The following is a 14113-nucleotide window of genomic DNA, read 5'->3' on the forward strand; positions in this document are numbered from 1 at the left end:
TTCTACACAGCAAGTTCCAGCCTTGAGTCCAAATGAGGGTACCAACAACAAAAAGAGAATATTCAGAGAACAAAAGGAGAGTTCTGGGAAATTAAAAGTTAAGTGCAGATATTTAAAAGCCAGAAGTAGTAGACTAGGAATGTAGCTCAGTGGTGGAGTACTTACCTTCCATGCAGGAGGCCCTGGGTTTGATTCCTCAACACCACATAGACAGAAAAAGCCGAAGTGCACTATGGCTCAAGTGATAGAGTGCTAGCCTTGAGCAAAAACAGCTCAGAGACAGCACCTAAGCCCTGAGTTCAAGCCCCAGGACTGGCAAAAAAAAAAAGTCAGAAGTACAGCTATGGCTCAAGTGGTAGAGAGTACTTGCATTGAGTAAAAAGGCTGAATAAAGGACAGTGTTCATGTAAAATGAGGAAGTTGATCAAGAAAAACAAAGATAGCCCAGCACCTGTGGCTCACTCCTATGTCCTAGATACTCAGAAAGAAGAAATCTGAGGATCAGGGTTTAAATTGAGCTTGAATAAGAGAGAGTTATTTGCAACAAACCAACAAGCCAGAAATGGAGGTATAGTTCAGGTGGCAGAGCATCAGCCTTAAAGAAAAAAGGTAAGGGAGAATGCAAGGCCCTGAGTATTGTCACAAAGAAAAAACAAAACAAAACAAACAGAAAAATAAAAGGGGCCAGGAAGGCGGCTCAGTGGTAGTGTACTTGCCTCCCATGCATGAGTCTCTGGGTTCAATTCCTTAGCACCACATATACAGAAAAAGCTGGAAGTAGCACTGTGGTTCAAGTGGTAGAGTGCTAGCCATGAGCTGTAGGACAGTGCCCAGGCCCAGAGTTCAAGCCCTATGACTGACAAAACAAAAACAACACACACACACACACACACACACACACACACACACACACACACACACACACACACACACACACACACACACACACACACACACACACACACACACACACACACACACACAAAATGTGAGATCTAGGACAGTTAAAGACAAGATGTGCAGGGCGCTGGTGGCTCACACCTGTAATCCTAGCTAAGGATCGCGGTTCAAAGCCAGCCTGGGCAGGAAAGACCGTGAGACTCCTATCTCCAATAAACCACCTGAAAACTGGAAGTGGCGCTGTAGCTCAAGTGGTAGAGCGCTTGCCTTGAGCTGAAGAGCTGAGGGACAGCGCCCAGGCCCAGAGTTCAAGCCCCACGACCGACCAAAAAAAAAAAAAAAAAAAAAGACAAGATGTACAAGATGTAAAAGTGACAGGATTCCTTGTCACATTCAACAGTATTGAAACAGGGGCTGTAAGGTGGCTCAGTGGCAGATCGCTGGCCTTGAGTTGAAAAGCTCAGGGACATTGCCCTGGCCTTGAGTCGAAAAGCTCAGGGACATTGCCCAGACATTATGAAAGTCTGGAAGATCAATTACTTATTGGTACAAAGGCAAGAAAGCCAAAGAAAAAGGCAATCTGCTAAAGAAAATGTTATTATAAAGAGCCAAGACCGGGGCTGGGAAGGTGGCTCAGTGGTAGAGCGCTTGCCTTGCATGCCTGAGGCCCTGGGTTCGATTCCTCAGCACCACATAAAGAAAAAGCCGGAAGTGGCGCTGTGGCTGAAGTGGTAGAGTGTTGGCCTTGAGCTGAAGAACTGAGGGACAGCATCCAGGCCCAGAGTTCAGGCCCCAAGACCAGACCCCCCCCCCCAAAAAAAAAGCCAAGACCCATGAATCATAAACCAATTATTTATTTTTGATAGACATATCTATCATAGAAGGAATAATATTTACAATGAAAAAATACTACAAACAATAAAACATAATATCTAGTACACAAATACCAATTCAAAAAAGAATGGTTAATTGTGAAGGTTAAAATGTGTTTGTGACTTTTAACTAAGTATCACTATTCCACAATACTGTGAAATATGTAAAATTTAGTAATCAGCTAATCTCTATTAAAATAAAAAGAAAAATGAGAGAAGGGGTGGGTTAGGAGTGATGGGTGACAATGTTATCAGACACTTTGTATTCATATACTATTTTGTAGAACGGGAACTTCTTTGTACAACACTTAAAGATAATAAAAAAATTTAAAAATTAAAATATTTATTATTATTATTTTAAAAAAAGAATGGCTGGGCTGGGAAGGTGGCTCAGTGGTAGAGTGCTTGCCTTACATGCTCAAGGCCCTGGGTTTGATTCCTCAGCATCACATAAGCAAAAAGAAAAAAGCCGGAAGTGGCACTGTGGCTCAAGTGGTAGAGCACTAGACTTGAGCTGAAGAGCTCAGGGACAGCACCCAGACCCAGAGTTCAGGTCAAAAGAAAGAAAAGAAAAAAATACATATATGATTTGTTTTTCAGTCATGGGGCTTGAACTCAGGGCCTGAGTGCTGTCCCTGAGCTTTTTTGGTCAAGGATAGCTCTCTACCAATTTGAGCCACAGTGCCCCTTCCAGTTTTCTGATGGGTTAATTGGAGATAAGAGTCTCACAGACTTTCCTGTCGAGGCTAGCTTTGAACAACCATCCTCAGATCTCAGATTACTGAGCAGCCAGGATTATAGGCATGAGCCATTTGTGCCAGGCTACATATGTAGTTTTATTTTTATGTTTGGTGCCATTTCTGGTGCTTAAACTCAGGGTTTGTGCAGTCCTGGAGCTTTTTTGCTCAAGACTATCACTTGAGCCACAGCTCCTCTTCCAGCTTTTTTCAGTGGGTAACTGAAGATAAGACTGCTGGGGCTGGGAAGGTGGCTCAGTGGTAGAGGGCTTGCCTTGCATGCATGAGGCCCTGGGTTCGATTCCTCAGTTCCACATAAGCAGAAAAAAGCCAGAAGTGGCGCTATGGCTCAAGTGGTAGAGTGCTAGCCTTGAGCTGAAGAGCTGAGGGACAGCGCCTAGGCCCAGAGTTCAGGCCCACGACCGGACTCCCCCCCCCCCCCCCCCCAAAAAGACTGCTGCCTAGGCTGGCTTTGAACCATAATCAGATCTCAGCCTCCTGAATAGCTAGAATTACTACATGAGCCACTGGTACCTCGCTATATGTGGATTTTTTTTAGATAAAAATTTGTGGGGGGAGGGGGGAGGCTGGGAAGGGAGGTGAAGGGTAAACAAAGGAGGAGGCTGCAATGCTTGCTAAGAAATGTATGCATTATCCTGCCCATGTAATTGTAGCCCCTCTGTACAGTATGTTCTCAAATAAAATTAAATTAAATTAAAAAAAAAACAGCAAAAAAAAATTTGAAACTCAGTTTGAAAAAAGAAAACTCATTCAAAGTAAAACATGAGACACATATATAGGAAATATTAATGATTTGTATTGCTTACCACACTGTATAATTGGCAGCATTTAACTCTATTGCATCTTGGGTGAGCTTAAAGGCACGTTCACTTCTTTCATCACGCTGCAGAACAGCTCGGAAATAATCATAAACATCTCTAACTGAAAAGAGAACACAGACACAGAGCTGCTTTAGGACTTAGGTTTCTTATCTAAAACTATCACTATAATATAAAATGTTGTTAGATCTACGTGGAAATATATTTTATTTCCATGCATATCACAATGAGTGCTACAGCCTCAACACATGAGCTACAATGGTCTGGCAATGCTTTCTGCTAATGACACACTGCAACCAAATATCTGATATAAAAACAAAAGCATGTATCACCAAATATTTTCATACAGCTGGTTTTCTTATATTTAATTTTGATCACATTTTTAACTGAAAATATGTACAATGGTAGAAAATATAAATGATACAAAAAGGGGGCTGGGAAGCTGGCTCAGTGGTAGAGCGCTTGCCTTGCATGCAGGCCCTGGGTTCGATTCCTCAGCACCACATAAGCCAGAAAAAAAAAAGCCAAAAGTGGCGCTGTGGCTCAAGTGATAGAGTGCTAGCCTTGAGCTGAAGAGCTGAGGGACAGAGCCCAGGCCCCGAGTTCAGGCCCCACGACCAGACCCAAAAAAACAAACAAACAAAAAACAAATGATACAAAAAGTTCAAACTAAATTTCCATTCTAGCTGGGAGCTGGTGGCTCATGCCTGTAATTCTATCTACTCAGGAGGCTGAGATCTGAGGATGGCAGTTTGAAGCCAACAAGGGCAAAACAGTCCATAAGACTCATCTCCAATTAGTCACCAGAAAATCAGAAGTGGCACTGTGGCTCAAAGTGGTAGAGCACTAGCCTTGAGCAAAAGAACTGAGGGAATCCTAGCTACTCAGAAGGCTGAGATCTAAGGAACACAATTTGAAGCCAACCTGAGCAGGAAAGTCTATGAGTCTCTTATCTCCAATAAACTCAGAAAAAGCTGGAAGTGGTGCTGTCAGGTAGAGTGCTAGTCTTGAGGACAAAGAAGCATAGGGATAGCACCCAGGCCCTGAGTTCAAGCCCCAGGACAAGCAAAAAAAAAGCAAAGAGCTCAGGGACAGCACTCAGGATCTGAGTTCAAGCCCCAGGATTGGCAAACACAAAAAGCTCCATTTTCTTAACTCACACATTGTTCAAAAAGAAATGTGCTCTTTACCTGACTTATGTAACTGTAACTCCTCTGTATATTACCTTTATAATAATAATAAATCAATTGAAAGAGAAATTCACAGGACTCCTCCCCAGAAGGAAGCATTCTTAACTGAGTCTAGTATATCCAATATATTTATGCATATACAAGTATACAGTCTAATTCACCCTCATTGTTTTACATAAATGAAACCCATATACAATGTTTTTGGCCCTCATAGATCTTTTTTATTGTTAATTTTTATTATTATTATGAAGGTGATATACAGAGGGGTTAGTTTCATAAGTAATGAATATATTTCTTTTTGGAAAATGTCACCCCTTCCTTTGCTCTCTCCCATCCCCTCCCACATTTTCAACATAGTATCTACTGAGTACCACCTTTGTTCCTCCATTTCTATGTTGCCCCTTGCCCCAAAGACAGATAAACAAGTAAAAAAAAACAAACTTATTTCCATTACTCGTGGATTATTAAAGGCAACACAAACATCTATGGAAAACTATTTTTTAAAACTAGAATTTACATACACATTGATTGAAGAAATCCAGGTCCAGGAAGTTTTCTTACAGATACACTCATGTATGCAATGTGTTTAAAGATACTCATCAGAGCAATGGTTACATAACACAAAAACTGAAGAGGAAGTCATGAGAACCTTGGGCTTACAGCCCAGCAGAACAGAAGATGTGGGTATTCTGAGGACCCACCATTTCTAATTACATATATATGAAGCACAAAGAGATTATAGCAAACACTTCACCTTTAATCTGTGCACCCATGTATTAATTCTGGATAGTTAATTTGAGAACTACATTAAACTACAGGTCATCTAGACCTGAAGAATAACTTGGTATGGAAAACTTGACATAGGGTGTCAGAATTTTTTTTTTTTTCGGTCATGGGACTTGAACTCTGGGGCCTGGGCGCTGTCCCTCAGCTCTTCAGCTCAAGGCTAGCACTCTACCACTTGAGCTGCAATGCCACTTATGGTTTTCTGGTGGTTTATTAGAGATAAGAGTCTCATGGACTTTCCTGCCAAGGCTGGCTTTGAACCATGATCCTCAGATCTCAGCCCCTTGAATAGCTAGGATTACAGGCTAAGCCACCAGCACCTGGCAGAAATATTTATGAGTGGGGCTGGGAAGATGGCTCAGTGGTAGAGCGCTTGCCTTGCATGCATGAGGCCCTGGGTTCGATTCCTCAGCACCACATAAGCAAAAAGAAAAAAGCCGGAAGTGGCATTGTGGTTCAAGTGATAGAGGGCTAGCCTTGAGCTGAAGAGCCTTGGGACAGCACCCTGGCCCAGAGTTCAGGCCCCACGACCAGTCGCCCCCCCCCCCCACCAAAAAAAAAAAAAAAAGAAGCATTTCTGGGTATAAAGAAAGCTTTCCTTTTTGATAACTCCAAGAGTGAAAATATCACTCAAGAATGTAACTTCTTTACAAATTCTGAGATGTATAAAATTCTAACTCTAAAAAGTTGAGTTTAACTACTGGAATAGCATGGGTCAGTAGCTTCCTGGGGCCGGGAAGGTGGCTCAGTGGCATGCATGAAGCCCTAGGTTCGATTCCTCAGCACCTCATAAGCAGAAAAAGCCAGAAGTACTATGGCTCAAGTGGTAGAGTGACAGCCTTGAGCTAAAGAGCTGAGGGACAGCACCCAGGCCTAGAGTTCAGGCCCCATGACCGACAAAAAACAAAAACAAAAACAAAAAACAAAAAACCTTCCCACCAGGCACCAATGACACACCTGCTATCCTGGCTACTTAGGTAAAAATTGTGGTTCAATGCCAGCCTGGGCAGGAAAGTCCATGAGACTCTTATCTCCAATTAACCACCAAAAAGTCAGAAGTACAGCTATGGTTCAAGTGGTAGAATGCTAGTCTTGAGCAAAAACGCTCAGGGAGCTGAGTTCAAGTCAGCTCCATTTTGTATTTTGGGTTTGTTTTGTTTTTTGTGTTTTTTTTTGTTGGTCGTGGGGCCTGAACTCTGGGCCTGGACACTGTCCCTCCAGTTCTTCAGCTGAAGGCTAGCACTCTACTACTTGAGCTACAGCGCCACTTCCAGCTTTTTCTGCTTATGAGGTGCTGAGGAATTGAATCCAGGGCCTCATGCACGCAAGGCAAGTACTCTACCACTGAGCCACCTTCCCAGCCCCTCCACTTTGTATTTTGGAATAGGTTTTCCCTAACTTTTCCCCAACCCTAGTAGTGGAATTAAAGACATGTACCACCACATGTAGCTTGCTTTTCTTTGCCAGGTTTTTAAGTTTTAATTCAGATCCCTATACAGTGCACAATCCAGATCCTATTTTAATTGAAATCATAAAAGCTATATGATGCTTTTATGATTTCAATTAAAATCCAAATCCAAATCTAGTCTCAATAGAAAGCAAGTATTATATTCTCAAAGGCATTGTTTTACTGACATGTGTGGCTTAATTTTTAACTTGTTTACCATTTCTTCTCTTCTATAAGTTTGAATTTTGAAGTAGTTGTCCATGATTTTTGATAGTTTATTTTCCTCTGTGGCTTCTAACAATAATATATTTAATATTTTTTAAATTATTTGCATCTTTATATAGTTATATATATATTCTGACCATTTCCTAATGAACTCTGAGGTTTACATCTAGTTTACTATAATTCTTCCCCCCTAAATGAAAATTCCTTTATATGTGAATCTTAAATATTTGTAATTTTGTTTTATTATGTCAATTCATCTGTAATTTATTTTCATGTTCATTAAGATATGAAATAGAGCATAATTCCACTTTTATCCAAAGGTATACCAAACTAACAACTCATTTTTTCATAAAAATACGAGATGTCTCTTTCATCAAATATTAAGTTCTCATATTGAAGACTTTTTAGTTCTTAATAGTTTATTAATTTCTATGGTAGCTGCACATAGTAATTAGTAAGCTTAGTATTATTTTCATAGTTGATAAGGCAAACCTCCCTAACACTATTCTTCCTTTTTAATGAGTACTTGTCACAGTTTTATAATCAACAAATAAATAATTGCTTTTTTGTAAAAGAGGATGATCTCAAATAACAAAGCTACAACTGAAAGAAAATCATGCACATACACTTATAAAACTAATATTTTACTTTATTGCCTTCCCTAGAAAAACTAATTTAATATTTTCATGAGTTTCAATTTTCAAGGCATTTTCTGTTATTATGAAAAATGACATGTTGAAGTCAGGTGCTGTTGACTCATGCCTGTAATCCTAGCTACTGGGAAGTTAAGATCGAAATATCTTTCTTTTTTTTTTTTTTTTTTTTGGTCGGTCGTGGGGCTTGAACTCTGGGCCTGGGTGCTATCCCTCAGCTCTTCAGCTCAAGGCGAGCACTCTACCACTTGAGCTACAGCGCCACTTCTGGTTTTTTGGTGGTTTATTGGAGATAGGAGTCTCACGGTCTCTCCTGCCCGGGCTGGCTTTGAACCGCGATCCTCAGATCTCAGCCTCCTGAGTAGCTAGGATTACAGGCGTGAGCCACCAGCGCCCGGCTCGAAATATCTTCACTAAAAGCCTGCTCAGGTAGGAAGTCCATGAGACATCTCTGATTAACCACCAAAAATGATGGAAGTGGATACATTCATTAATTGCTTTGCTGACTGCTAACTCCTTTACAACTACTTAAAGAAAAATGTAAAATACTAAAATATTAAAAAAAATTTTAAGTCGAATGCCAGTGGCTCACGCCTGTAATCCTAGTTACTCAGGAGGCTGAGATCTGAGGATCACAATTCAAAGCCAGCCGGGTCAGCAAAGTCTGTGAGACTCTTCCGGCTTCTTTTTGCTTATGTGGTGCTGAGGAATCTAACCCAGGGCCTCAGGCATGCAAGGCAAGCACTCTACCACTGAGCCACCTTCCCAGCCGTCTGTGAGACTCTTATCTCTAATAAACCACTAAAAAACCGGAAGTGGCGCTGGGGTTCAAGTGGTAGAGCGCTAGCCTTGAGCTGAAGAGCATAGGAACAGCGCCCAGGCCCAGAGTTCTAGCCCCCCAAAAAATTTGAAGATGGAAGTGAAATTATAACTCAAGTGGTAGAGTGCTAGCCACACAGAGACAGCACTCAGGCCCTGAGTTCAAGCCTCAGGACCAGCACACAAAAAGACACTTTGTCAAAGAAAATATTCCACTTATTTTAATTTCAGTAAATATATTCCAACTCTCAGCCCAACACAATATACTCAAATTGTATTTTCAAATGCTAAATGCTTCAGGATTTAAAAGCATGTTTCAGTTCAGAAACTAAAGTTTATTGTAAATAAAACAGTAACTCAGTTGTTAAGATTTTATATGCAGATTAGTGCATGGAAAGCAGAATCAGTAGCTATTATTGTTATAGTACAACATTCATTACTTACAATATCTCCATTCTTTGAACAAAATAAAACTTTTAATTATGAAATTAAAAAAAAACCCACTAAGTTAACCCATAAAATGCTTATTAAACAAAAATTCATTGTCTATCTTGCTACATATTTGTGAATTTCAACTTTGTTACTAAGTTTGACTTACAGACCTCTCCCCAATTTAAAAAGAAAACTTACATTTCTCACTGTAGATAATCTGGACCACTGGACTGGGACCATCATTCTGTGGCACTGGATCTATATCAGCCCATTCTGCTCTGTCTCTGAAAATACACTTTTTCTCAGTGATTATATTCAAATACATTAGAAGAAAATAACTCTCTCTGATGATTTTAAAAGTGGCAACAATCAAGGGAAGAGAAAAGTGAAAAAGAAAAAGGAGAGAATAATTTTGAAATATAGTACAACTATATATGAAGATGACATTAGGACCTCAGTGAAAACTGTTAATAGGGAATTCAAAGAAAAGAGAAAGCAACATAGAGGGTTATTCTGAGCAAAATATATGAACCTCTGAAATACAGTGGTGAGCTCCTGCAATTAATACATACTTAAAAAAAAAAAAAAAGAATGGCCAGATGCTGGTGGCTCACACCTGTAAATCCTAACTACTCAAGAGGCTCAGATCTGAGGATGGAGGTTTGAAGCCAGTCCAGGAAAGGCCATATGAGACTCTTATCTCCAACAAACTACTCAAAAAAGCGGGAAGTAGCACTGTGACTCCTTGAGCAAAAAGCAGCTTAGGGACAGTGCCCAGACCCAGAATTCAAGCCCTAGCACTGGCAAAAAAAGAAAAGAAAAAAGAAAATGAAAGGAGAAAGAATGGCAGGAAAGTAAACTATACTCTGTTGAGTAGGTGGGTATTAGTGGGGGAACTGGGCTAACAAGGAAAGAGAATAGGATAAATATAGTCAAAATAGTTTGTATTTATGTATGAAAACAGAATAGCGAAATCTGTCCAAAACTCTTTTAAGGAGGAATGAGCCAGGCACTGGTGGCTCATACCTGTAATCCTAGCTACTCTGGAGGCTGAGATCTGCAGATCGTGGTTTGAAGCCAGTCAGGGCAGGGAAGTCTAAGTCTGTAAGACTCTTATTTCTAATCACAGAAAAAGCTGGAAGTGGCATTGTGGCTCAACAGGTAGAGTGCTTGCTAGCCTTGAACAAAAAGAGCAGTGCCCAGGCCCAAGCCCCAAAACTGGCAAAAGAAAGAAGGAAGGAAGGAAGGAAGGTAGGAAGGAAGGAAGGAAGGAAGGAAGGAAGGAAGGAAGGAAGGAAGGAAGGAAGGAAGGAAGGAAGGAGGGAGGCAGGGAGGCAGGGAGGCAGGGAGGCAGGGAGGGAGGGAGGCAGGGAGGGAGGGAGGCAGGGAGGGAGGGAAGAGGGGAATAAGAAAGAGTGACAGGTTAAGGCTGACTGGGACACATGTGTACTTATGTGGAAATGTCACAAGAAAACCTGCTCTGGTAAAACTGATGTATGCTAATAAAAAAAAAGTCTGTTTATTTTTTTTATTATTTTCTTTTTGGTCGTGGGGCTTAAACTCTGGGCCTGAGCACTGTCCCTGAGCTCTTGAACTCAAGGCTAGCTTTCACTTAAGCCACAGCACCACCAGCTTTTTCTGTTTATGTGGTGCTAAGGAATTGAACCCAAGGCCTCATGCATGCAAGGCAAGCACTCTACCACTGAGCCACTTTCCCAGCCCCAAGTCTGCTTTTTTTTTTTTTTTTAATTTATTTTAGAGTCCGGTCGTGGAGCCTGAACTCTGAGCCTAGGTGCTGTCCCTCAGCTCTTCAGCTCAAGGCTAGCGCTCTACCACTTGGGCCACAGCGCCACTTCCGGCTTTTTTCTTTTTGCTTATGTGGTGCTGAGGAATCGAACCCAGGGCCTCAAGCATGCAAGGCGAGTGCTCTACCACTGAGCCACCTTCCCAGACCCTTATTTTTAAGGGGGGGGGAATAAGGATCATACCTACAGGGCTGGGAAGGTGGCTCAGTGGTGAAGCACTCGCCTTGCATGCCTGAGGCCCTGGGTTCGATTCCTCAGCACCACATAAGCAAAAAGAAAAAAGCCAGAAGTGGCGCTGTGGCTCAAGTGGTAGAGCGCTAGCCTTGAGCTGAAGAGCTGAGGGACAGCGCCCAGGCCCAGAGTTCAGGCCCCACCACCGGACCCAAAAAAAAAAAAAAAAAGATCATACCTACATTAATACTAGTAATGTATTGAGATATTAATGTAATCATCAGTGAAGTATTCCTGAACAAGCTTTGCTTCTTGACTCTAAATTTTACTTTGAAAATAAAATTTTTTAAAAAATTCCTTGGATTTGAAAAAGTTAGTAAGCTAAGAGTTTCAAATTTAAGCCTGTAATCCTAGCTAACCAGGAGGTGAGATCTGAGAATTGCAGTTCTAAGCCAGCCTGGAAGGAAAGGCCACGAAACTCTCATCTCCAATAAACCACCAGAAAACCGGAAGTGGCACTGCGGCTCAAATGGTAAAGTGCTAGCTTTGAGCTGAAGAACTCAAGGACAGTGCTCAGGCCCAGAGTTTAAGCCCCACAAGCCACAAAAAAAAAAAAAAAGAAAAAAGAAAAGAAAGAAAGAAAAAAATGAAGGTTCTGTAAGTGGCAAACATGTTTTTGTAGCAAGTATACAAGTTTGTTGTGTTTTGGGTTATTTTGCAGTACTAAATTGAACTCAATGGCCTACATTGCTAGGCAAGGGCTCTACTTCTTAAGCCACTCCCTCAGATGTTTAGTTTTCAGACAGGACCTAGCACTTTTGGGCAGGACAAAAACTATGATCCTCCTAGCATAGTTGTGACTGCAGATGTTAACTATCATGCCTGTTTATTAAGATGAGTCTTTATAGGGCTGGGAAGGTGGCTCAGTGGTAGAGCATTTGCCTTGCATGCATGAGGCCCTGGGTTCGATTCCTAGCACCACATAAGCAAAAAGAAAAAAGAGCCAGAAGTGGCGCTGTGGCTCAAGTGGTAAAACACTAGCCTTGAGCTGAAGAGCTGAGGGACAGTGCCCAGGCCCAGAGTTCAGGCCACATGACTGGACCAAAAAACAAGATGAGTACTTTATAACTTTTTGCCTAGAGTAGCAGGGACCACAACCCCTTGATCTGTACCTCCCAAGTAGCTAAGGTTACAAGCATGATCCACCATGTCCTCCTGTAAGTACACAAGTTTTAACTTAGAAATCAATTTCACACAGGGCAAAACTCAGGGCCAAGTGACTGGTTCACACCTGTAATCCTTCCTTTACAGGAGGTTGAGATCTGAGAATAATAGTTAGAAACTAACCCAGGCAGGAAAGTAAGTGAAGCTCTTATCTTCAATTAATCACCAAAAAGCCAAGAGTAGTGGTAGATTGCCAGCCTTGAGTGGAAAAAAGGACAGTGCCCAGGCCCTGAGTTCCCAGTATACGTACACACATTCTCCTCTCTCTTCCCTCTTCCCTCCTTTCTCCTCTCTCCCTCTCCAGAGTCAGATGTAAAGACCTGAATAGTTTACTGGAAACTGACATTTTAATATCAAAGTAGGGCTCTTTTAGCCATCATGTGCAAAGCCCTGAATTTGATCCCAAGCACCCCCACAGAGGGGAAAAACAACAACCTAAATTAATGCAAAAACTACTAGTTCATTGCAGAGAGATGATCCAAGAGGTAAAAAACAGAGCAGACTCGGGATGGAGAAGCAACTCAGTGGCAATGCTTTTCTAGTATGCACTAGAACTTGACAAGCTTTGGAATCTTATGTCTGCCTAAGCAGGAATATTAGCTCTACCACCTAACAGCTTATAGCCTTAAGACAGTTACTTAAACTTTCTGAGAAGGCTTGTTTCAGTTAAACTTTCTGAAAAGGCTTGTTTCCTCATTTATAAAATGAAAATATCACCAATCAACTTTGGTCTGTTTTGAGGATTAGATGAGTCAACAAATATGAAATACTTAAAACATGAGTAACATACAGTATGTATTCAATGACTACTATTCATTATAGATGCTAAAATAACAGTACAGTGGTCAGAATAAGTGATTATATGTTACCCTGTGAATTGCCCAGAGTGAACAAATTAACTACTTTTTTTTTTTCGACAGCCATGGGGCTTGAACTCTGGGCCTCAGCTCTTCAACTCAAGATGAGCACTCTACCACCTGAGCCTCAGCACCACTTGCAATTTTCCAGTGGATTTCTGGAGATAAGAGTCTCTTGGGATTTCCTTCCTGGGCTGGCTTGGAACCTCAATCCTCAGATTTCAGCCTCCTGAGTAGGTCGGACTACAGGCTTGAGCCACAGGTCCGGCTTCTCTTACTTCTTTTTCTCTCATTCACATGTTACTTCACTATGCTGGTCAGCTATTGACACTGAAGATTTGTGGAATACAGACAAAAGTGAAATTGGGTCCGGGACACAAGAAGAAATACAGGCAAACAATGACCTCAAGTGTGACACCTACAGCCTGTAGAAGTGGCATGGGAAAGTCATTTAGTAGTCCTTGAGAAATTAGACAGTCATGTAAGAAACCTAAGTATTTCTCAATCCAGAGAGAAATTTTAGTCAGTAAAACATTAATCCCAATAAGAAAACTTTATGTGGGGGCTGGGAAGGTGACTCAGTGGTAGAGTGCTTGCCTTGCATGCATGAGGCCCTGGGTTCGATTCCTCAGCACCACATAAGCAAAAAGCCGGAAGTGGCACTGTGGTTCAAATGGTAGAGCGCTAGCCTTGAGCTGAAGAGCTGAGGGACAGCGCCCAGGCCCAGAGTTCAGGCCCCACGACTGGACCCCCCCCCAAAAAAAGAAAACTTTATGTAGAAACTTTCATTCATAAAATCCAAGCAAGTAAGCTATCTAACAAGTTTAGATAGACCTACAGAAGAAAATAGATTTCTGATTATTTCTTTAAGTTCATGGATGAACTGAGGAATAAGCATTCCTCTCTGAAAGCCAAGAATAAAATGACGGGACTAGGTGTTGGCAACACTAGGAAAGCGCCAATAGTTACAGCAAGCGGTGTCTTGAATTATAGATGAGACGCTGAAGGATACAGTTCAGTTAACAAATCTTTTTTCAGGCAGGCTTTACAGCCAGACTCCATCCCTGGCTGAAGCTAGGTGCTAAAATACTGTTAAATGAAAACGCCACCGCCCTCAATGATCTTCTACCTTTTTACTAGTTCTCACGCTTCGGTA

The 14113-nt window shown here is 41.5% G+C and overlaps 1 protein-coding gene across 1 annotated transcript in view; it reads right to left on the bottom strand.

Annotated features, from left to right (window-relative positions):
* The window catches only part of Fnta (farnesyltransferase, CAAX box, subunit alpha), a 31379-nt gene that overhangs the window by 16744 nt on the left and 522 nt on the right, over positions 1 to 14113 (bottom strand). Inside the window, exons 2-3 of the mRNA XM_070016049.1 lie at positions 9099 to 9184; positions 3337 to 3451 (exon numbers count right to left, since the gene is read on the bottom strand). Of these exons, the coding sequence (XP_069872150.1) occupies positions 3337 to 3451; positions 9099 to 9184 (201 nt within the window). The remainder of the gene's footprint in view (positions 1 to 3336; positions 3452 to 9098; positions 9185 to 14113) is intronic.

Source organism: Dipodomys merriami, unplaced genomic scaffold (genome assembly GCF_024711535.1).
Source record: "Dipodomys merriami isolate MVZ:Mamm:240054 unplaced genomic scaffold, mDipMer1.0.p SCAF_12, whole genome shotgun sequence".
Lineage (NCBI taxonomy): Eukaryota > Metazoa > Chordata > Mammalia > Rodentia > Heteromyidae > Dipodomys > Dipodomys merriami.